The following is a 26,113-nucleotide window of genomic DNA, read 5'->3' on the forward strand; positions in this document are numbered from 1 at the left end:
CTCTGCACTGAAGCTAACAACTTAGAAGAAAATAAAAAGAAGAGGAAAAAGATAACAACTTTATACCAAAATAATTTTCATATCTATTAAAGATTTATACATCAAAGCTGTAAATATAACAAAACTAAATGAAATTATAAGTGATTAAGTATATAATCAAGCAATGGGGAAGATCTTTTTAAAAAAGCATGCCAAAGGCACAAATCATCAAGTGAATGATCAATAGATACGACTAAACTTTAAACTTTTCTACATAAAAAAGCCATAACTAAAATTATGTGTTAAATGACCAATGGAAAATACTTGCAACATTATTACGAAAGGTTACAGTGTTACTATCTAAAGAGTTCTCATAACCTCTTGAAAACTCACCCAAAATTGAAAGGAGAACAAGAAACAGAAGCATGAACTCCATCCTCAATGAAACTAAAAGACATCAGTAACCCCAAACCACAGAATACAAAGACTGGTAAGTCACTTTGCTAAAAGGAGAAAAGTCATACCAACTGCCTACAGAAGCACAAGTTTGTCCCTCAGAACCCCTCAAAAGCAGGAATATTAAAGCCCCAAGGAACCAGGAAGGCCAAAGTAGGTGGGGACTGATAACAGGGTGTCAGTTTAAAAAGTTAAGCCTCCTCCTCACTTTTTGCAATTCAACAACTCTCACTCTCATTCCCCCTGGAGAACAAGACTTATCTTCTGGAGAAATCACATCAGAGAGGTTCTAGACTCAGAAACACTGGAAACTAAAGGTGACACATGAGAACATCTTACTTAAAATAAGGAGGTTAAGTAAAGATTTGCACACATGCCCACACCTACACAGCCAGTCTAGAATACATGCAACTGTCTTATAGCCCCTAGGCAAGAGACTGAAGATTATTATCTGGAGAAACTGATCAATCCTAGAAACAGTCTGACAGATATTGACATGTGGGGTTCCAATTTAAAAAACTGGCAGATCACCTGGTAACCCTGATAAAATTCTCTAGTCTGCTAGCCTCTCTTCCTGCTCCATGGGCGCTGAGCTTCAAACAAGCATATTAAGGCTTCCGTCTTAAAGATGACTGAACAACCAAGGATCAAATCATCAAAAGGGTATTTGAGGAAACCCTTTCTAGCGGTTGAATGGTGCCCCCTCCAAAAGATATATTCATGTCATAATCCCCAAAACCTGTGAATATTACCTTATATGGCAAAAGAGTATGATTAAGTGGAGAAACTTAAGAGGAGCTTATCTGGGTGGCTCTTAAATGCAATCATATGTATCTTTATAAAATACAGACACACAGAGGAGAAGACACAGGAAAGGAGGAGGCAATGGGACCGTGAATGCAGAGAGTAGAGTTGTACGGCCACAAATGAAGCGATGCCAGCAGCTGCCAGAAACCAGAAGAGGCAAAGAACAGGTTCTCCCCTCAAGTCTCCAAAAGGACTACAGTTCTGCTGACACCTTGATTTTGATCTGCAGGACTCCATAACTGTGAGGGAATAAATTCCTATTGTTTTAAGGCACCCAGTGTGTGGTAATTTGTTATGGTAGCAGCATAACAGAAAACTGATACACCCTCTTAGATGAAAGTTGGAGACATAAGCAAACAAGCAGAGTAATGAACCTCAGAAAAGAGAGAGTAGAAGAAAAATTTAAATATATAATAGACTCAAAGAAATAAGAGTAAGAATCTATTAAAATAAATAACAATAACTCTTGTAAACTAAGGATATGTTGGCAGAAGTTAAAAATTAACTGAAGAATTGAAAGATAAATTTGGAGAAATTTCCTTAAAAGGGGGGGCAGGGCTGGAGATGGTCAATAGATTAGAAAAGGTAAGAAAAATAAAATTAAACCCAAGAAACCCAACACCTAACTCTGGAAGAGTGAACAAATAAAAGAGCTGGAAGATAAGTATCAAAGGAATAATACAAGAAAATTTCCAAGAATTGAAATACATGAGTCTCCAAATTTAAAAAAACTAACACAATGAATGAAAAACACCTTGCAGCTATTTTAAGTGCTATTGCAAAAATGAATCTAATGGACATTTAAAAATTATAACACAATATAGGTAAAATAAACATCAAAAAGCATGTGTCCAATAAAAACCAATTCTTATAAAATATGTAATAATTAATAGAACAGAGCAGTGCCCTAAAAATGTCAGAAGAAAATTACTTTCAATCTTAAATTTTATATCCAGCTATAATATTAATCAAATATGAAGTAAAACAAAAATATTTTTAGACATATAAATCTCCAAAAATTGATCTATCACATACTCTCATCATAAACTATTAAAGATTGTGATCCATTAAAATGCAGGAGTAGTCAAGGAAAAAGATGACATGGGAACCAGGGAGAGAAAATTCAACAGAGGAGAGGTCCAAGGAGCTCCCATGGCAAAGGGCAGTCTAGGATACCACCTATGCCACAGTCCTGGAGAGCAACCCGTAGGATTAGAGCAGGAGGACACAAAAGGAATTATTAAAAGTTGATGCATCAGCAGATAGCAATGTACATCCACAAATGATGTAGACACGTGGAAGTAAACACAAGATGAAACATTTACAAGCAAATGAAATTTTGAGACATTTAAAAACAATCTTCTAAAAGTGGACTGAAGAAGAGAGTAAGAACAGGAGATTGCTGCTTTTTGCATTAAGACTTTGAGACACCCTTGACTTTTTAAGCTTGTATTAGTTTCCTAGGGCTGCTGAAAAAATTGCCACAAACTTGGCAGCTTAACCAACCAGAATTCTCACAGATCTGAAGGTCAGAGGCCTGAAATCCAGTCATTGGCAAGATTGGTTCTGTCCGGAGACTCTGAACCCATCCCTCCACATAACAAGGGCTGTTTCCTGAGCGTGTAAGCAGGTAAGGACAAAGAGACAGCGAGAGGAGTGGCACGGGGTATGTGGGTGGTAACTGACTCCAAGACACCACCAGGTAAGGTGTGACCAGCCCTGCTGGAAGTAATTTGCTAAAGTTCCCTGAGGTAAAAGAGACAATAACATTGGCGACACTGCAGCATCCCATTACTCAGAATCATCCCTGCTGTTTCATGGTTGATTTTGCTCCCTCATTCCATCCTCTCTTTCTTCTTTGTCAGACTTCATGAATCCTACACAGTTGCCAGCCTCAACAAAGCAATCCCATGCCCCTGGTCTTGACCCCAGACTCCTCACTCCCTACCTTCCCAAATTTTATCTTCTGTTTCCCTCAGTTGCTGACCTAGTGATGATCTAATAGGATGCCACCACCTAAAGTCCCAAACCATGGACAAGGTCTGGCCTGGCCTGTCCCTGGATTTATCCTAAATATCATCATCATCAGTGAGACAATCTCTGTTATAACTCAATGGAAGCAAGTTCAAAGGTTACATTAGACCTAGGCATAGTTGGTATCTTGAGATCAGACCCTTGTGATAATTGTGGATACAATTAACATAATCTATAGGTCTGATTATTCCATGAATTGAATAGAATTATTATAATTGGATTGAAACAAACATAGTCAAGTGCCAACAATGAAACTTAATCCTGAGGGTTCTCTAGCTCGTCTTCTATAATACCCCTCATGAGAGGTGCTCTTCTCTCACACCCATCATAAAGTGAGGACCAGTCAAGGCTCTGCTATCCCCAAAATCTAGACACTCCTCTTCAAGAGAGACTGCATGATGTCGTGGCAAGCATGTGGCCTCTGGACTCTGAAAGCCCAGGGCTCAGAACATAGCTTTGTCACTTATCTCTATGTGCCTTACTTTCCCCACCAGTGAAGTTGGGGAGAGTATATCCCCAGTTGTGCTAAGGATTAGAAGTTAAATATATGAACCGGTGACTTCAGTCCAGGATCCAAGCAGGCCTCTGTAAATTACAGCACTAATGCTGGAGTCAGGAACGAAGCGTAGGAACAAGTCACCAAGCTCCCTGGTTTCATCTCATTAGGAAGCCATTGCCTCATCTCACCACCTCTCAGGAAATTTCCAAAGAAGCATCTTTTGACTTTCAAGTAAGAACAGGCCCAGCTAATTGTATGTGTGTGTCCCAGGTACAGGCCTGGCAGCCAGTCTGGGCAGGTCTCTGGAGAACCATGCTTTCCCCTGCTGCAGAGAAGAGCACCGAGCCTGTTTGTTCACACACCTGGAAGAGGTTAGCAGCTTCCAGGACCCGCTGGACGTTCTGCTTGGTGATCAGGGCCTTGCTGGTGTAGGTATAGTCCAGAAGAGTGTTCATGGTCTCAGCATCGACCCCTTTGATAATGATCCTCTTCTCATACTTCTCCTTTAAATCATTGCAGAACATGGCCCTGAAAGAGAGACGTGAGAATGTGAGCCCTACTGTGACCCGTGGTTCCAGGACTTTTTAAAAGACCCCCTTCAGAGCTGTCTGCCCCATGGGACAGTTAAGTGAAGTCATAAGGATGGGGTCCTAATCTAATAGGATTGGTATCATTATCAGAAAAGGAAGAGAAACCAAAACTCTCTCTCTGCCATGCGAGCACAGTGACCATCTATAAGCCAGAAAGAAAGTTCTCACAGAAACCAGCCGTGCTGGCACCATGATCTTAAAGTTCTAGCCTCTAAAATTATAAGAACAGGTGCCATTATCTTCCAGCCATGTCACTGAAATGGGAAGGTCCCAAAGTAGAGCCCTGATGACAGAAAGTGCTTCCCCAAACTGGGATTTCCATTCCAACAACGAGGGTCTTATATCCCTAAATCCTGCTCTTCCTCCCTTTCCCACACCTCCTATTTATCTCTAGAAATCACTCATCAGTTTCAAATCACTCAACTAGATAACTTTTGAACCTTTTGTTTTAGCCAATGAGATCTCCTCCCTCGGGTTCCCTCTGTCCTTCTTCCTCTGTCCTCCACGATAATCCTCCTACCCTTCCCTCCTTCCTCCTCTTCTCTCTTTCCTTCTCTCTTTTTCCTCACAGAATACGACAATATGAAAAAAAAAAGAAGAAGAGCAAAGTGAATTCTGCAAAGTTAACCAAGTTCCCAGCCTGGAACCAGAGGAGCAATGAGTCATTTGGACAGACGACCGACTTACTAGCCACGTGCTTCAGTCATACGTCCTCTTGGCCGGAGGGGCACAGAGCTGTCTGCAGAACCACACATCTTTTAAAGTGATGTCATGTGGGCCTCACCTTGCTGCCTCCTGGTTCCATAAAGAACCCTGCCATCAAAGCAACCAAACAATTTCTTCCCGGCTCAGCCTGCCTCCCTGGGAGGAGTTGGAGAAGCTACTCCCTAAGCCTCCTTTGTTTGCGTTTCGAGAGCAGCGTTGCTCAATAGAAACATAATGAGAGCCATATGTGTCGTTTTAAATTTTCTAGTGGTTTTATTTCTTAAAAAGTAGAAAAAGATTAAATTAATTTTAATGCCTTCTTTTTTAGCCCAGTACATCTCAAATATCATATTATCATTTCAACATGCAATAAATATTCTAGAAGTTTGAATGAGATCATTGACATACTTTTTTTTCATACTAAGTCTTCAAAATCCTTCATGTATATTTTATACTTAAAACACAACTCAATTCAGACCAGCCAAAATAGAGATGCTTAGTAGCCACGTGTGGCTAATGGCTACTGTATTAGACAGTGCAACTCTAGAGCACCCAGATCTGCAATCATCTCAGGGGGTAAAGTGAATGCCACCCACATCAATGCCATGCCCATGAATATATGAGAAAGAGGACATTTAGCAGGAAAGGGCAGGCAGTGATAATGAAGTCAAGTGAAGCTTCTGATAACTGAGGCAACATATCACCAGAGTCCCAGCAAGGTGAAATTTAGAAATGCTACTTCGCCTAGAATGAGACTTTAAAATTAGTGAAAGGTGAATTTTGTTGAATCTGTATAATCTCAAAAATTCCAATGAAAACTGGATAAGTCTCATGGAGAGATGTTTAATATGAAATAAGATAGGTATGTAAATTATCTAATTCAGAGTTTTGTACTTTGAAGGGCTCTTAAAGAAAGCCTATGTATTTCCCATGTGACACAATTATTGAGGTCACCTGGGCTCTTGATCAGGCTGTCACTCACACACAGCTTCTAAAGTATCTCTCAGAATCAGTCACTGAATCACATCCTACCCCAGCTCAGCCCATACCTGGCTCTGTGTCTGCATCTCCCAGAAGCCCACCTTTGCGAGCTAGTGACATTTTAGGGGTGTAGGGGAAGTGGGATGGGGAAGGGAGGAGACCAAGCAAGACAAAAGTTGTGTAGAAAGTCATTGTAGTCTGACCCTGCCAGGAACTGCTGGAGGAGACTCTCCAGAGCTGTTCCAAGAAGAGGCAAGGAAGCTGGCTGTGATATTGCAGCATCTGCTGACAGTCTTAGCTGAGGGCCACACAGGCAAAGGTAACTTCTCAGTGTTTCCGGCTCGCAGTGCATGAGTGTGCATGTGCCCAAGCCAAGGAGCTCTGGGAGCCTCTGGGAGGGTAGAGAGACAACTGTAGTGCCGGCTTTTAGCGGGTGAACAGGGAGGGAACTGTGGTCTGGTGTAGGCCCTGCTGCTAACTCACTACGTGACTTCGTACAAATAAGCAAACCTCAGTTTCCTCCTCTGTGACATGGTATAATAATAGTCCCTACCCCAAAGAGTTGTTGGGAAGAATAAGTAAGATAATGTACACAAAGTACCCAACACTCATTAAGGCAGTGGTTCTCAACCTTCCTAATGTCATGACCCTTTAATATAATTCCTCATGTTGTGGTGACCCCCAACCATAACTAAAGCATAGTGATTGATTAGTCACAAAAACAATATGTAATTATATAGGTGTTTTCCGATGGTCTTAGGCGACCCCTGTGAAAGGGTCATTCGACCCCCAAAGGGGTCGCGACCCACAGGTTGAGAACCGCTGCATTAAGGGAAGGCATTTTGGGCCAGATGAGAGGATTTTTGGCTGGCTGGTGGAAGATTCTCAGGGTAGGTGGGCCCATCACATTCCGGCTGCAACCCTTGACCCCCAAGTCCAGGCCAGTAAGTGGGTGCCAGTCACTGCACTGCCGTCCACCACCCATTCAGGGTGGAGTTAAGTTCAGGCTGCACACAAACTGGTCTAGAGACATTAGCATGGTGCCTGGCACATAGGAGCACAATACATGTTCCTGGGAGATGATGGAAGGAAGTGCCCTAAAGACGGTCCCTCTCTGAAGCTCTTTTGCCTGCTTTGGCTCCCAAAGAGCATTACTCTGCTCTCCTCTGAGAGTTTTTCTCTGATTTTCTGCCACTTAAAGACACTCTCCTGGGCCATGACCACCATGCCAAACAGAAAAGGTGAAACCGAGGAGAAATCTAGGTGTTTCTCATAGATCAAACTCTGAGGCCTCTGCTCTCCCAGGAGATCCATGGAAACTCTTTGGTAAAGTTGGGACCCCATGAAATGTACATAACTGGGAAAGGTGGGCCACCTCTAGGTTTCATTTCAATAACACTAATCTTTTACATTTATGTTTATATCACTTTGTAGGGCAAAAACCTTATCTTCTTTGAATATTATATCCTTTTTACGGGTGATAGACTGTGGTAGAAGTTAAATGAATTGCCCAAGACTATACAGGTTGTCAGCAATAAAATGGGGTCTAAACTAGGACTAGGGGCTCTTAATCTGGTGCTCAACAGGGATGAAACCAAGAAAATCAGCAGAAGTCCAAGGGCATATCTAGGGGGTCACCTGAATGTTAGCACTGAGGGAACCAGACCAAGCTTTATTCTCTGAGAACACAGCTGGGTGAGTTGCTAACCATTTGCTCCTTAGTTTATACATGAGATAAGTAAAAGTTTTATGCACTAAAAAGTACTTTCCAGCCAGACACTGACCAATTGTCATGAGACTCTTGTAAAACAGAGGTAGCTATTAAAATCCTCTTTTTACAGTAGAAAGTCTCACAGCAGGGAGCCAGTTGCCCAATACTTCAGCAGTGAGTCAGCTGGGACCCCAAACTGGAGGTTGGGTGTGTGAGCTTTCTCCTGCCACTGTCCTGAAGACATCCAAGGGCCACAGCTCCTAGGCCACACTCCCCTCTGAGCTCTGCAGGCCTCACTCCTTAACCCATTCAGGTCTCTGCTCAGATGCCACCTCCTCTGAGTGGCCCTCACTAACACTGGCCCCAATCCAAACAGTCACTCCTTAACATCTTTATCTCCTTTTTTTCATAACACTGCCGTACATTGAAATTATATTACACATCTGTTTGTTAACCAGTTCACCGATTGTCTCCCCACCAGAATGTGAGCTGAGTGAGGACGTGGGTACCGTGTTCACCCCTGTAGCCCTGGCATTAGAACAGTGCCTGTAACCTGGAAGGGATTCAGTAAATATTGGGGGGAGGAGGGTGAGAAAGTGAATATGAATGAATGCACGAGCAAACAAATGAATTTATCTTTCCGAGCCCCTGGGTGTTTGTTTTTGATAGGAACCTACATCTCCAAAAGTTAAACAACACCCTTTGAAGGATGAGGGTGAGGAGGCCTGCCTTCAGTGCCCTCCACCCGCATAGAGAGCTTGCATCACACCCTCAGGTCCAAGGCCTAGACCTTGAAGAAGACACATCCACACTGGAACATTCCACTTGCAACTTTGATGAGTTCTACATGCTCCTACTGTTCCTAAATGTCACCAGTTCAGAACTTTTCACCCAGCCCAAATGTCATGTGGCTTATCCCTCCCCGGGCCTCCACACCTACCTCTGAACTCTCTGCCTCCTATACTCCTAGTGCCACAATGGCCCTAATACCCAATACCCGCCTCCACCACTCCATTATCTCATTCCCAGACTTGCTCCACCAGCGCTACGTCTTGCTCTGTTCTTCCTCCAAGCCCTTCACTGTCCCAGAGAAACTATTCCTCTGCATCAGTGAGATATTCTGGATTGGAGTGGCTGTAACATTGGTTGCAAACTGAGTTAAGTTCTCCTTAAGAATATAAGTATCCTACCCTGGCTGGTGTTGCTCAGTAAATTGAGCACCGCACTGGGGATCCCGAAAGGTTGCCAGTTCATTTCCCCATGAGGGCACGTGCATCGGTTGCAGGTCAAGTCCCCAGTTGGGGGCGTGCAAGAGGCAACAGGTCAATGTATCTCTCACACATCAATGTTTCCCTCCCTCTCTTTCTCCTTCACTTTCCATTTCTCTAAAAATAAATAAATAAAATCTTTTTTTTTTTAAAGAATACGTGTCCTTATGTTATACAAGTGCTTTAAAAAATTTAATTAAGTAATGTGCTGCTCAATGAACATTATTGTTAAGAAGGGTTTATTGGATATAAACCTAATGTGGCCAAAGGGGTTTTCACTGCAAAAAAAAGCAAGGAGTCAGCAGATACAGGGGTGACCTAGCATGGAATGACATCACTGTCTGTGGTCCCCACCACCTCTAAGCTGAAAGCTGGGACCATGAATTTTATTAAGCTCACCAAGCCTCCACTTATAAATCGTTTGCAAACCAACGTTTAAGAACCATTGCCCTACAGAGAGGTCAACTTACTTCCCAACACAGGGGCCACTTGGCTCACCCTGAGAATTAGGAGATTAGACAAAGGCCCACGTCAGGGAAACAACTGACTGTGGAGAGACATGCCCTTGAAAGCCATACCTCCCTGTGGGGTGTCCCTTTTATCTTCTGAGATTCACTTCTCCTAGAATTTCACGAGGCCCATGGCTGCCTCCCAAGTTATGGGGTGGGGTCAGGTAGGGGCTCAGAAGAAGGCAGACCTTGTCCTGGACTCTTAAGTCTTTCTCTAACTTAGCTACATAGACAGGACCCCTGCAGCTTATATTCAAGGTAGTTCATTAGAGCTAGGAGTTCTGAAAGAGGATGTTGTGACAGAACCTTATTAGTGACAGTGTGCAATGTTCTGTTCTTACCTGCTGTGCGTATGTATATCTTACACACCTGTAGGGGTGCCTTCAGAGAAGGATTTAGGGGTTCATGGACATCTCTCTTTCCACTCCAGAGACATGACTAACAGCACTCTTCCATCTCTCTCCAGGGCCTGGAGTCAGCTCCTTGAACCCCCAGCTGCTGCTGAGTCTTCATTCCAGAGAGAGGAGCTGGGACTCCAGAGGTGCCTCCACCTCACTCTAAACATCATCAGACCACAAAAGAACTGCTTTCTGCCAAGCTCCTTTCCCAACTTAACCATTCCTCAAGCACACTGCACAAGCAGCCTTTGGGGACCAGAATGCCAGCCATGTTCCTCTAGAGCCAGAGTCTCTCCCAGCCCCACTGGCCCATTGCTGAGGCCTCAGCATGCCATGCAACTCAATCCATCCAAGTTTATGAGAGAAGGAAAGGCTTGTTCTATCTTGCAAGATCAGTCAAGATGGAACATCAATCACAGCAAAGCTTGTGGCCAGGATTCAACAATGATTCAGCCATGAAGATATAATGGGCACTTCTTGTTTTGCCTGCCCAACATCCTTCCCATTGTTTGAGTAGGAGCACTCAGACTTTCCTTTGGGAACTACCCCTCTTCCAATATCAGTCTGGGAAGTTTGGGTGGAGCTAGCCCTGCTCGTTAGACCCTAGCTGAGCATGGTCCAAGTCACATATTATGCCTCCCAAGCCAAAGTGACTGGTTTGTGGATGGCCACATGAACAAGATGGTCCAAGCAAAACCAAATTTAGAACTTTCTCTGTAATTTTGAGGAAAGAGAAGCTCTCTTCTCACTGGGATTGGTGAGCTGGGAGAAATAAGTATGGAGCTGCTAGAGATCTTCCTGCCTCCATGTGTGAGGACCTTCCCTGGGCAAGAATTCAACACAGAGGAAAGTAGACCCAAGAGACAGAGGGAGAAACTGAGTCCTAATGACATTATTGGAGTACAAGGATCCAAGAAGGCCTGAAACCAATAGTCCTGGACTTTTAGATTATGTGAGCAAACAATTTTTCTAAATGCTTGGACAAGTTTGATCTGATCAGCTGCTATTTGCAATGCAGAAACCCGACAAGAGAAACCCTGAGTAACAAATGGCCCCAACTGCCAAAGAAGATTGCCTTTAAAATGCCAGGAAAATAAATGTCAAAATACTCTCAACATCAGCATATAAAGCCTCTCACAGGCTTGTCTATCCCCTTCCCTACCACAAGTAGCTACACCCAAGAACCAGCAGTTTCCAACGTGTGCCTCTGTTTACATCAACACCACAGGGCTCTAGATGGGTCTTCCTGTGTACATTCTCTTGGGCCTATTTTAATGTGTCTTCTCTATTAGAGTATTAAGCATCTGAAGGGCAAGGGTTGTATTTTATTTTTCTCTTAATTTTGATTTCCTGGCCCACAATAGACACTTCATGTTTATTAGGTGGATGAATGGATAGGAAACAACACATGCAGTGCAGTCCTGTACTTCAAGTATGTGGAGTGGATTGCTTATTTTACCCCACCCTCTCCAATTACACATTTCTCCTCTAACTACTATGAGAATAAATAATGATGAGCTCCAAGACTGAGTGACTTGGAGCAAAATGTTTGTGTAGAGGACTATATTATCTGGTGATTCTCAGAACTGGAACACCAGGCCCAGGATGTTTATCCTAAGCTCTTGGCCCTGAGAGTTTACATTACGAAACATGGAGTTGTGTTTCACCTTAATTTGCTTTTGTGCATCATCCACCTCCTTACTGGGGGCGAAACCTGACTTCCCCTAACGAAACGCCACTTCTCTCACAACCTCTTCAGTGATGTCTGGTCTGATTCTCACTTCCCACTGGGCAGAGAGCAAGGTCAGCATTGTGCTTACTGTCCATTGCCACATCCTGGAGGCTCCTTATCACCCTCTTTTTCCAATCATTTTTTACCCCAACCCTTCAGGACCCCATGCTGACTTCTTTATGACCTCCACATCATTATCCAGAGGTCAAGGATCAGCCTCTGCTTAAAGATTTTTATGAGTATTCCCTGATCCTCACCACTTAGAAACATGTGAACTGGCACTGGTCCCAATCTTCACCTCCAAGTATTCAAATGATGAGGCTTGCCAGTCATCAAAGTTATCCCTACTGTGATACATGTGTTCCAGACTTTTCTGTCTGCCAGCTGTCACAGAGGAATCTGGACTGCCAGGCCTATTTTTTGCATGCAGAGAGAGAGGGGAAGAATACAGGAGATTCTCCAGCCTGGGGTGGAGAGAAGTTTTAAACCCAGGGGTTAAAAAGCAGCCTTCCCAGGTTGGCCTACACGCAGGACTGCTCAGGCTAGGGCCAGAGTTGGGGCTGAAATTCAGACCCTGCTACACTCTTTATGCCTTTCACCAAAATGTGGACTGTGACGGTCTCCAAAGAAAGGGTTCCCTGTTTCTAATTGGTCTTCCCAGACAGAACTTTTAACAATTTTAACAGAGATCTCAGATCACTTTCTTACTTAAAAACTCTTCCAAGGTTTCCCAGTGCCTGTAAGATAATTTCAAACTCTTCACCGTGGCCCAACAAAATCTTTCATTATCTGACCCTGCCCATATCTTGGTTTTAAAGGATATCCTTTACTCCAACCCTATTCTCCTACCTATGGTTCCCATGTTTACATTGCATGACACCTTCCCAGATGTATTTCCTTTTGCCTGGAATGCTGCCTGCTTTCTCACCCTCAGTTAGTTTCTTCTGGCCGGTGCCTACTCATCTTTTAAAACTCAGCTCAGGTATTTCATCTTTTTTTTTTTTTAATTTTTTTAAATGAATTAATTTGTTTGTTTGTTTATTTTTAGAGAGAGGGGAAAGGAGAAAGAGAGGGAAAGAAACATCACTGTGTGGTTGCCTCCCACTCACGCCCCCAACTGGGGACCTGATGTGCAACCTAGTCATGTGCCCTGACTGGGAATCGAACCAGCGACACCTGGCTCACAGCCATCACTCAATCCACTGAGCCACAGCAGCCAGGGAAGGTATTACATCTTTAAGGAAGCATTATCTGATTGCTTTCTTTCCAGTCTGGTTTAATAAGCAGAGCTTCATCATTGCACTTATCACCTTGTACTAAAGCATTAATTTACCTATCCTTCTCCACTGAGTGACTGTGATTCCAAGGACAAGCAGAAACCATAACTCATTCATCTTTGTTGAACTAGTACCTCACATAGAGCAGGCACTTAAGAAATTTGTGTCAATTGAATGAATACATGAATAGATAGACAAATGGAATTTCACTAAACCCACTTGACACTACAGTACTGCAAGCTTAATATTTTGTGTTGTTCCCCCCTCCCATATATTTGCACCTTAAGAGAGGTTATATGATCAAGTGTTCTTCAATTAAAGGTATATAAATCATTGGTGGCACACTGAAAAAGTGTGGGAGAAATGTAGGTTTTCATAGCGAATACTAATTCCCTTCCCCTCCATTTCCATTTCATTTCCAAATGAGACAAACATCTCCTGCCAACCCAACCTGCTATCCTGAGCTTAAGGATACTGCTAGTGGAGGATTCCAAGATGGCTGCAGAGTAGGTGGAAGCTACACTCACCTGCTCCCTGTGCCAAACTGGATTTACAACTAAATTATAGAGCAATCAACCTGAATAACCAACTGAAGGCTAGCTGAACCAAAATATTATAACCAAGGATTTACAGAAGAAGCGATATAGAGACTGGTAAGAAGGGTGGAGACACAGAAAGGGTTGGTCCCAGCATCTACATATGGAGGCTGAGAAGCCAGAGGAATATCTCAACTGAATACTCCCTCTCTGCAGGAACATGAGGTCTAAACCCCACACAGAGTCCCCAAGTTAGAGCAACAGAGAAGGGAAGAGAAACCTGCATAGCATCTGGTGGTGAAAATCAGTGGGGCTCTGTCCACCTGGAAGAGGAGGGCATCTGCTAGAGACCCAGATGCCACCTTCCCAGGGATGAACACTCTTATTTTTACAGCATCAACCAGGAAACTGTACTGTCTGGTCTACCAACCACTGGCAACACCAGTCTTCCATGCTCAGGTCCTACAGAAGGGCTGGCTGGTTGTACCCAGAAGTGACCTTTGGAGTGCTTTTTTTATGGAGAAGCTCTTGTTGGAGACTCAGACAGTGATTAAACTGTGTAGCTTTGGAAAGGGGAGTAATCTTCCTCATCTAGAGTACACAGCCTGTTGAATCACGTGGCCAGCCCACCCTACTGAGTTTAGTCATGCTGCACAGAGCTGGGACTTTGGAAGTGTGCCTCCCAGGGAAGCTTTTGTCTGGGAATCAGATATGCAGGCACTGGGTTGTGTGGCTACATCATAAAGGGGGGATTTTATCTCCCCTGCAAGTTCAGCCCATGCTCTGTAATTTGGTAAAGGAAATAAATATACAAGTCCAAGAAGCACAGAGAGACCCAAACAAGATGGGTACAAAGACGACTACACCAAGACACATCATAATTAAAATACCAAAGGTTAAAGATAAATAAAGAATATTAAAAACAGCAAGAGAAAAGCAGATAGTTACCTACAAAGAAATACCCATAAGACTGTCAGCTGATTTCTCAAAAGAAACTTTGATGGCTAGAAGGAACCGGCAAGAAATAATTATTCAAAGTGATGAAAAGCAAGGACTTACAACCTTGATTACTCTATCCAGCTAAGCTATCATTTAAAATTGAAAGGCAGATAAAGTGCTTCCCAGACAAGGTAAAACCAAAGAAGTTCATCATCACCATATGAAATGTTAAGGGAATTAATTATATAAGAAAAAAAGAAGATTAAAACTTTGAACAATAAATGGCAATAAATTCACAACTAGCAACAACTGAATCTAAAAAACAAACTAAACAAACAAGCAGAACAGAAACAGATTCATAGATATGGAGATCATTCGAAGGGTTACCAGTTTGGAGGGGGAAGGGGAAGAATGGGGGAAAAGGTGCAAGGATTTAGAAGTAAAAAATGGTATATACAAAATAGGCAGGGGGAAGTTGAGAACAGTATAGGAAATGGAGAAGCCAAAGAACTTATATGCTTGACCCATGGACATGAACTAAGGAGGGGAGGGGATTGCTGGAGTGAATGGGGTACTGGGTGGAGGGGAGCAAAGAGGAAAATATTGGGACAACTATAATAGCATAATCAATAAAATATATTTTAAAATATTCCATAAAAATAGAAACAAAAATAAGCTGGGGTAGCAAGAGGATATAACCTTTGTAAACATATATATACTCAACATAGAAGTACTTAAATATATAAAGAAAATCTTGGTGGACATTAAGGGAGAGATCAACAACAATACAGACATTGTAGGGGATTTTAAAATCCCACTGACATCAGTGGATAGATCACTCAAACAACAACAACAAAAACAAACAAACAAGGCAACAATGACCTTAAATGACACACTGAATCAGATCAATTTAGTTGATATTTACAGAACGTTTCATCTCAAAGCAACAGAATATACATTCTTCTCAATATACATAGAACGTTCTCAAAGGTAGAACAAGGTTAGGACACAGAATGAGTCTTAACAGAAATCTTATCAAGCATCTTCTCTGACCAAAATGGAACTAGAAATCAATTACAATTTTTAAAAATCTTTAAAACATTTAAGCAGGTTATTAAACAATGAATGGGTTAACGATGAGATCAAAAAATAAATCAATGTTACCTGGAAACAAATGAAAATAAATACACAACAACCCAAAATCTATAGGACATGTGAAAGCAATCCTCAAGAAGCAAGAAAAATCTCAAATAAATAATCTAACCTTCCACCTAAGAGAACTAGAAAAAGAACAACAAACAAAGCCCAGAATAAGTAGAAGGAAGGACATAATAAAGATTAGAGCATAAATAATGGCATAGAGACTAAATGAACAATACAAAAGAACAATGAAACCAAGAGCTGGTTCTTTGAAAAGATAAATAAGATTAAGGAACTTTTAACCAGACTCATCAAGAAAAAAAGAGAGAGGAACTACATAAATAAAATCAGAAATGAAAGAGAGATAACATCTGATTCCACAGAAATACATAGGATTGTAAGAAAATACTATGAACAACTATATGCCAACAAATCAAACAACGTGGGCAAAATAGATAAATTTCATAAACATACAATCTTCCAAAACTGAATCAGAAAGAATCAGAAAGCCAGAATAGACAAATTACAACAAATAAAATTGAAGTAGTAATTTAAAAACTCCCAGCAAATAAAAGCCCTAGATCTGATGGCTTCACAGGAAAATTTCACCAAACATTCAAAGGAGAACTAACACCTATCCTTCTCAAACTATTCCAAAAACTTCAGGAGGAGGAAAGACTTCCAAGCTTTTTTTTTTTTTTTATGAGGTTAGCATTATCCTAATTACAAAACCAGTTAAAGATACGACAAAGAAAGACAATTATGTATGGTCAATATTCTTGATGAACATACGATAGATGCAAAAATCTTCAATGAAATATTAGCAAACTGGATCCAGCAATTCATTAAAAAGGTCTTACATCATGATCAGTGAGATTTATTCCAGGGATGCAAGGTTGGTACAATATTTGCAAACCAATAAATGGAATATATCATATAAATAAGGTTGCATAAAAATCACATGATTATATCAATAGATGCAAAAACGCATTTGATAAAATCCAGTACACAATTTATGATAAAAACTCTCAGCAAAGTGAGAATAGAAAGATCATACCTCAACATAATAAAGGCCACATGTCAAACCCACTGCTAACACATACTCAGTGGGTAAAAACTAAAAGCATTTCCCTTAAGTTCAGGAACAAGACAGGAATCTTCACTTTCACCACTCTTATTCAACATAGTACTGGAAGTCCTAGCCACAGCAATCAGACAAGAAGAAGAAACAAAAGGCATCCACACTGGAAAGGAGGAAGTAAAACTGTTCTTATTTGCAGATGACATGATTATTATATATAGAAAACACTAATGACTCCATCAAAAAACCACTAGATCTAATCAATGAATTCAGCAAAGTAGCAGGATACAAAATTAGTATTCAGAAATTGGTGACTATTTTTATACAACAATAATGAACCATCAGAAAGGGAAATTAAGAAAACAATCCCATATACTACTGCAATAAAAAAAATAATAAGGTACCCATGAATAAATTTAACCAAAGAGGTAAAAGACCTATACTTGGAAAATTATAGAAGACTGAAGAATGAAACTGAGGAAGTTACAAATAAGTGAAAGCATATACTCTGTTCATGGATAGGAAGAATTATTATTAAAATGTCCTTACTACTCAAAGCAAGTTACAGATTCAATGCAATTCTTATCAAGATATCAATGGCATATCTCACAGATCTAGAATAAATATTACAAAAATTTATATGAAACCACAAAAGACCCTGAATAGCCCCAGTAATCTTGAGAAAGAAGAATAAAGTTCAAGGTGTCACAATACCTGATATCAAACTATACTACATGGCCATAGTAATCAAAACAGCATGCTATTGGCACAAAAACAGGAATATAAATCAATAGAACAGAATAGACAGCCCAGAAATAAACCCATACTTTATGGTAATTAATATTTGACAAAGGGGGCCAGAATATACAATTTGTTAAAGACAGTTTCTTCAAAAAATGGTGTTGGGAAAACTGGACAGGCACATACAAAAAAATGAAACTAGACCACCAACTTACACTATACACAAGAATAAACTCAAAATGGATGAAAATCTTAAATGTAAGTTGCAAAATCATTAAACTCCTAGAAGAAAACATAGGCAGTAAAATTTCAGACATTCCTCATAGCAATATTTCTGCCTATATATCTCCTCTGGCAAGGGAAACAAAGAAAAAAAATATAAACAAATGGGACTACATCAAACTAAAAAGCTTTGGCATAGTAAAAGAAACCATAAACAAAATGAAAAGGGAATCCACTGAATGGGAAAACATATTTGCCAATGATACATCTGATAAGAGATTAATTTCCAAAATATATAAAGGACTTACACAACTCAATACCAAGAAGACAAACAACCCAATTAAAAATGGGCAAAGGTCCTGAATAGACACTCCTCCAAAGAGGACATACAGATGGCCCATAAACATATGAAGAGATGCTCAATATCAATAACCATCAGAGAGATGCAAATTAAAAGCACAATGAGATACCACCTCACACCGGTCAGAATGGCCATCATCAACCAGTCAACAAACAACGAGTGCTGGCAAGGATGTGGAGAAAAGGGAACCCTACTGCACTGTTGGTGGGAATGCAGATTGGTGCAGCCACTATGGAAAATAGTATGGAATTGCCTCAAAAAAATTAAAAATGGATCCGCCTTTTGACCCAGAGATCCCACTTCTGGGAATATATACTAAAAATCCCAAAACTCCAATTCAAAAGAACTTATGCACCCGTATGTTCATTGGAGCATTATTTACAATAGCCAAGGTCTGGAAACAGCCCAAGAGTCCATCAGTAGATGAGTGGATAAAAAAAGCTGTGGTACATTTACACAGGGGAATACTGCTCAGTCATTAAAAAAACAGAAATGCCTTATGACAGCATGGATGAACCTGGAGATTATAATACTAAGTGAAATAAGCCAGTCAGAGAAAGACAAATACCATATGATCTCACTTATATATGGAATCTAATGAACCAAATAAACTGATGAGCAAAATAGAAGGAGGCATGGATACATGAAACTGACAGCTGTCAGGGCAGGTGGGATGGAGGGCTGGATGAAAGAAGGATTAAGCAAAAAAATAAAATAAAATATAACATATATATACAACACACATATATATAAAACACATAGATACAGGCAACAGTGTGGTGAAGGCCAGTGGGAAAGGTGGTAGGGGGTAGGTAGAAGTCGGCTAAGTGGGGGAGAATGGCATGGAAAGAGACTTTGTTTGGGGTAATGGGCGCATGATGCAGTGTACAGATGATGTTTTTGTTGAGTTGTACACTTGAAACCTGTATGGCTTTGTGAACTAATGTCACCCCAATAAATTCAATTTTTAAAAAGATACTACCAGTCACCTAGAGCTTTGCTAACTTTCCTAATCTCCACTCTTTTTGTCCTGTTTGGTGTGTATGTGTGTGTGTTGTATCCATGAACCCCACATTCCAAGAATTATTCACTAAACATCTGCCCCTCTCCTAATTCCCTCAACATCAAAGTGTCCTTGATATCCAGCCCCTTACAAGCCTGAGCTTACTCTACATAACATATCATGATCTTTTGAATGCCAGTCAGCTCTTACTTGTCCCTGGACCTGAATCATTATATGTAATTCTGTTGGTGCTTAATTTTTATAGCCCATCAGAAAGAGCTATGATGCAACTTTTGGTTTAATTGTGTTTTAAAATCATAGCAGTATCAACACTCATATAATTATTGTGGTCTTAAAGTGTTCCACAAAATTTAGTGTAATAAAAGAATGCCTACCCTTAGCTGGCATTGCACATATAGGTGGCCAAAATAATATTCTTTCATAGTAAGGGAGACTTATCTGTATGATAAATGGCCTCTCCAAAAGAACTTAAGATGGCTTGGGCTAAAGCAGCAGAGTTATGATAAATTACAAAACAATAACAACAAAAAATAAGAAGATGACAAATATGTAATTAAAGTAGGAGGAGAATATAACATTGAAACCTGGGCTAAGAAAAGCCAATGCAATGAGCTTCCTGACAGACAAAGCAAAAACAGAAATACAATAAGTTGGCTAATAAAAGAAAATAAACCAAGATTGGCTATTCCTCTTAATGAACATTCATTTTTCTTTTGTTCATGCCTTCCCCTTCTGAGAAATGCTCTGGTTCAAGTGGCGTACATATGCACACTCTCACGTCTTTGGCCAAAGGTGGACTCCTAAACTCAGGTGGGCTGATTATTGTGCCCCATCTCCCTGACACAGTGATTGGTCTAAGATTGGATAATTGAATGGAGCTGGGCCAGTCAGTCTTTCCTGAGCCTTTCAGACTAGCCCTTCAGTCTCTTTCTGAAACCAAAGTCTCAGAGCTGCCAACAGGCAAAGTCTCAAATATGTGGCAAATCCAAATCCCACCTGAGAGAGAAGCTGAGTGAAGGTGGTGAGAAAGCCCCCCTGACTGCATTCAAGGCCTTGCTTCCCCTTCCCTCTGGGCTCTGCTGCATCCTGGCCCTTCCTATGACTTGGTTATATGGCCAAATACCTTCCTCTTTTTCCTAAGCTGATTTAACTTGAGTTTCCATCCCTTACAACAAAAGAATGCCGACTAATATAGAACATTGAGCAATGTGATGAATGGTGAGCTCCGAGGCAGTTTTACCAAAAGCACAGATGTTTGGCATAGGGCCAGCTCTTCCCATGGAGTGTTTGATGTTTTCTATATGAGAATCTAGTTGTGTAAAGGCATTTTCATGAAGGAACAGTTATGTATCCATGTACTTGATGCAGAGATAAAGCTCAGAACTTGTTATGTTAATGATGAAAGTATTTCTCTGTTGTGTTTTAGTTGAGAGCTGCATGGAGTGTTATTCAAAACAGGAGAAGAATAGATTTTCCGGTCTTTTTGAAGGAAGATTCACATGCCCTAGACACCAGGAATGGAGATGACAGAGAAGACATTTTATTGAAAATTCAAAGGACCTGATGGCACTTCTACCCTCAAGAAGAACTTCCTTAGGATTGGAAGGCAGATAAGGGATTATAGATCTACAGTACTTAAATATTAACCACCATATTGGTTCTGTCAAAAGGAAAATATTAAAAGTATAAAGTACAGAGCCCAATGCTAAAGTACAATTAACAGTTCATTAGAGTTAACTGTGGCAGCAGCAATCCTCAACACTTATGCCATTATCTGGGTTTTTAATTCACACCCTGATGGCCTTAACTCATTCTTGTTCTCCTTTGTGCTCATTTTGTCACCTACACTTGCTGGCTGCTCTGTAGACATCTAACACATTATGGAGATAAACCAAAAGATTACAACATCTAAACACAGCTTTAGAGTAGCCTCTCGGCCACATTCCTGCCATCCAGTAATTGGTTAATATATAATAATGATTAATAGATTGTGCCCATAATATCCTTCCCATTCCTGGCCTTGTGTTTGATTTTTGTAGCAAGTAGTCAAAGTCCTCTCATCATAGCCTCAGGGAACCAGACCCAGAGACAGAGGTGCTGAGGTACAAGGCAGGGGCCAAGCCCAGGCAGGGATTTTGGCGTCCACAACCACAAAGTTTACTGTTGACTCAGACTCAGCCTGGGAGCTTTTATATGCATGTAGGAGGGGCCAGTCATTAGTAAGACTGAGAGAAGCCTGATGAGCCCTCCCTTTATCACCACAACTCTCCTCACTCTCCAATCCTGGGGATAACAGCATGGTTGCTCTCACTGGTCAACATCATTTATGGAGTGTGCCATGTTCTTCAGTGAGTGGCTCCCCCCACCAAATGGAGAGAACCACTGGTTTAAATGGTGGTCCTTTGGAAGGTGGGCTCAGTATGTAGAATGAACAAACCCTTCCCATGACTCCAATGTGGGGACTGTCCAAAGGCATAGCACAAGTGACAGCTTTATTAGTAGTCTTATAAAAGACATTAGTAGTCTTATAAAAATTTTAAAAGCACTAATATGAAGGTTAAATCTATGATTTCCTCAATGCCATGAAAATATTTGGACTCTGACATTTGGCTGTTTGACATTTAACATACATTCTGAGCTACTTTCAAAGCTTTATTCACCCTCACCCTTTTCTCAGTCTCAACTCTACATGTTTTCCCAACTTCCTCGTTCCACTTAAAACTTTTAAATAGGCCTTCAAAGGGAACTACAATGTCTAAGTTACTAATATAGTCCCTGTTTACAGCCACCCTGATTTCACATGCAGCTAGACATGTGGGCAGCAGGTCCAGAGAACATGTGTAGGATGATAGAAGTGAGGAAGATTCTGGGGGGAAATGGAACTGGTGAATTTTCTGATGCATTGGACCTGGAAAACTATTATGGAGAGGCTGTGAGCAAAAGATATCCCTGAACCAAGTGGACAAAGTAAATTAGTAATTTCAGGAAAGGCAAAGGGTTAACAAGAAAAAACATGTAATCATCTCACACAATTGGGCTCAACAGGAAACAACGTTTTCATAGCTATAACGTAAACTCTTTATACAAATTTATCAAAAAATGTGATAACATTATCCTGAGAGACTATACAGAAGGAGAGTATATGGTAAGAGAGTTATATATAAGTGCTAAGTCCTTATCAGACATAGTAGAAATTCATAAATGTCTAACACTGAGAAATCAAGAAAGAGAAATATAAGCATTTTTGTGGAAATATAAATATAATATCAGAAGAAACAGCTAAATGTTGAACATGGTGGGCACTGGTGAACAAGGCTGAAGGGTAGAGGAGGTAAAGATAAATTTTTGTTTTTCATTGTAAGCCTTTAAATACTATTTGACTGATACTATTTGCATGTTATTACTTTAATAAAAATAAATTTTAATTTTTAAAAATATACGTGAAAATTTGAAAGGCCATGAACAGATAGTTCACAGGAAAAGAACTGAAGACGTTATTTAAAATAAGAGAAATGCAAATTAAGACTAAATTGAGACATTGTTTCTCATCAATCAAACTGGGAAAAATCCAAGTTTGAGGCCCTCCTCTTTTGGCACAGCTGTGAGAAGGAAAAAATGATCGAACCCCTACCAAGGGGAGTCAGGCAATATCCTTTAAAACTGCAGCTGCATTTCTCTTTGACTCCACAAATCCTGTTCTAGAAATGCACACCAGACACTCTTGCGAGTGTATGAAATGACATACATGTAAGGTTATTCATTACAACACTGTTTGTAAAAGCAAAGGATCCAAAAAAATCCAAATGTCTGTCAATAGATGACTGGTTAAATAAAGTATGGTTCAATCACTTACTGGGAAATATTTATGTTCTCAATGAATAATGTTTAAAAAGAAACTTACATAAATTGACAAGCAGCCTCCAGGCCCTCCACAGCTCAGAGGGCTGTGTCAGAAGCCTCTCACACAGAGCAGACTCTCCGCCCTGCCAAAGCCTGAGCATAAAGGGAACTTGGCTCTTGACCCCTTTCAAAATCTTAGAAACAAAGCAAGATAGGCAGTGAGGCAATGTCAGAGTTAATGTCAGTCCTAGGTTCAAATCCCTCTTTTTAAAAAATTTTAATTGATTTTTAGAGTGGGAAAAGAAGGGAGGGAGGGGAAGAGAGAGAGAAAAACACAGGCTTATTGTTCCATTTATTGATGCATTCATTAGTTGATTCTTGCACGTGTCCTGAACGGGGATTGAATCCACAACCTTGGCATATCTGGTTGATGCTCCAACCAACTGAGCTACTCAAACCCCTCTTGGCCACTTTGTTAACTGAGACACTCGGACTTTGGTTTTTCATCTGTAAATGGGAATAAAATTTCTTACCTCCCAGAGTGTATGTGACACCGGGGGCACAGGGCCTGGCCCACGATAAGTGCTCAACAACAGAAGTTATTATTAATAGTAGTACCAGAAAAAAAGGAATCCTGTCTCCACGATTAATGTGTTCATGAGAGAACAATCATCTTGGAAATACCAAGCTAAGAATTAAAAGCCACTGCTCTGAAGAAAAGAATAGGGATTTTCCTTCATGACCAGGCAGCTTTGGAAGAGATTTTTCAATCACAGGCAGAAACATGCACCATGTGGGAGCTTCCAGCTACTCGCTGCCGCCTCCTCCTCCGAGGACTGGCAGAGACTCCCTTCCCTAACTATTCTACATCGGCAGGATTGGAAAGACTGAGCCCACACCGTCTGTTTAGGCCTAGAAAGCTGAGGATCAGAGAAGCCAGTGACGTACTTGAGAGCACACAGCCAGCAGTCCTGTTCCATAGACAGGAGGAGCCACTAACAAAATCGCTAATCAGGCATACGTCTTATAACACTTTTCCAGTGTTCAAAATAGAATAAATTTAAAAGTGAGTACTCAGGGCATTGAGCTCAGCTGACTTGCATTCACTTCTGAACGGGGTTGTGATCAATGTAAAAGCATATGGTCCATACTGGTGGAGTAAGTCATGTGTTTATCTTGTTCACCCACCTTCATGGCTGTGCCCAAGCTTTCCCTTTTACGTATACTCCTTCCTGTGGAATGGAGCCCCAAATGTAGTGGCAGTTTGTATTGCAATAAAAACAAGCATTTCTAGAATGTGCCCAATCCCTGCTCCAGCAATGACTGGACATGTAATATTGAGTTTCCATTTCCTCATCTGTAAAAGGGCATGTCAGCCACCTTCATTGTGCTGTTACAAAAATAAAAGCAGTAAACTATGTTTGGCACTTAGCAAGCACCACCTTCTGCAAACCCAGATCTCCCCTTGCCTTGTCTACATGTGGAACCTAATAAGTTTCACAACAACCTCCCGACGTGCTCTTTGAATTCCAAAGAAAAATCAACCCTAAGCATCTCCAAAAAAACAAACAGGAAGAAAGAAAGAATAACTTCCATGGTGTTTACATAGGTAAACAGTTTTTAATTTCATAGGTAAATAGTTTTTAGTTTCCTCAGCTAGAATCAAGAGTTAAGAGGAATCTCATTGAGAAGAATTGAGAAGGGTATTTCTTTTTCAAATTCCCCAAATATCTTCTTCATCCACATTTCCCTTGGGGACTGGTTCCCGTCACGCCTACATCGGTCTGGACCACTCTGGAGCCAGCCGTACTCGCTGGGTTCCTGACTCCCCCACATTTCTATCCCAGGCACAGCTCGTGGTAAACACTCAATAAATGGTTCTCAGCTGCACAAAGCAGGAGAGGGCAAATTTCAACAAAGATATAATGAGCATCTACTATATGCTAGGCAATGTGCGAGACCTTTTTCACCTCTCATATTTGATTATCACAACAATCCTAAGAGGTAATCGTCATTATTCCCATGTTCCAGTTGACAAAACAGAAACTCAGAGCACTGAGTGACTTGCATAGAGCCCCATGGTCAGGAAGGGGCAGAGTGGGATGGAACCCAGGCCTCTGAGCTGCTTGTAGCTAGGAGCCTCTCACTTCTAAAGCACCTTTGTAACAGCTTTCCCTTCCCGCACTCCCTCTGAGCACAAACAGATACCCCTAATTTTCAGCAAGTCATTTGATAGCCTCAAAAGAGGGGACACATCCTTTTCTCTACCTCTATTGGTGAACAAAGACAACATCATGTTTCCAACACACTAGTCAGACCAAATGGGAAAAAACATCCCTGTGACTTTAGTAATTTTCCATACTTTGGAACAAAGACATTCCACACAGAAGATTTCTCATAAAGTATAAACATTGCTTTTAAATATACCCATCTCTCTTAAATACCTTAAATCCTAAAATCTAAGGTTGAATAGCTTCCTTTCTTACATCTTAAATAGACACACAAGCCTAAATAGATATACAAACCATGAATTCAACAGCCAACTAGTTCGATTGGGCTCTCACATCAATACAGAGATTCCTGACAACTTGCACCCAATTTGATCCAGTCTTAGGTGTGCTGACCTGAAATAGTTGCTGGCCGCAGCAAGCACCACGCGGTGACAGGAGAACTCCTGAATGTCCACACACAAGATGACATCTGTCAGAGAGTTTTCCACTCGGAGGGTCTCCAGGCCATTCTGCAGAATTAAGGACAGTCCCGTGTCATCAAATTTTACCTTATCCCCATTTAAGATTTCTACCAGGTCTCCCCTTTTCTGGGAGGGTTCTTCTGTAGGAGGTGCCAGGGGCCCTTCCAGACTCTTCTCTACCACGTCGCCCATAGTCCAGGTGCTCCTTTGTCCTGCCATCAACATCCAGACTGAAGGAGCGCCCAAGTTTCAAGCAGGTCACATTGCAGAAGCTGAGCGGATTTCCTGTGCAGGGCGCTCCACTTATCACCAGCTGTCACACACACATAACAGGAAGTCTCGCACTTTCTCATCCTGTTACTACAAAAGCCAATAACTTCTATTCTTCTTCTTTCTGTGAATATTCGCAAGGTTAGAAATTACTTAGAAAGGGTGTGTAGGAAGGGGCTCCAGGAGAGAAGGAGTGGCTTCTCAGAGTCTGCTATTAGTGTTGTGCAGTTATTTTGGTCCACTTCCCCCCTCATATCCGTGAGCAGGAAGCCTCTGGTTCTGGTTATTACATTTGTACTCCTTATGCTTCTATAACTGACA

General features: G+C 41.1%; 1 protein-coding gene across 1 annotated transcript in view; it reads right to left on the reverse strand.

Annotated features, from left to right (window-relative positions):
- KLHL6 (kelch like family member 6) overlaps nucleotides 1-25,785 on the reverse strand; it is a 49,446-nt gene extending 23,661 nt beyond the window's left edge. Inside the window, exons 1-2 of the mRNA XM_090274500.1 lie at nucleotides 25,455-25,785; nucleotides 4,138-4,303 (exon numbers count right to left, since the gene is read on the reverse strand). Coding sequence (XP_090130626.1) covers nucleotides 4,138-4,303; nucleotides 25,455-25,747 — 459 coding nt within the window. The 5' untranslated portion in view covers nucleotides 25,748-25,785. The remainder of the gene's footprint in view (nucleotides 1-4,137; nucleotides 4,304-25,454) is intronic.
- Between the last annotated feature and the right edge of the window lie 328 nt (nucleotides 25,786-26,113).

Source organism: Furipterus horrens, unplaced genomic scaffold, assembly GCF_987537825.1.
Source record: "Furipterus horrens unplaced genomic scaffold, mFurHor1.1.pri manual_scaffold_1, whole genome shotgun sequence".
NCBI lineage: Eukaryota > Metazoa > Chordata > Mammalia > Chiroptera > Furipteridae > Furipterus > Furipterus horrens.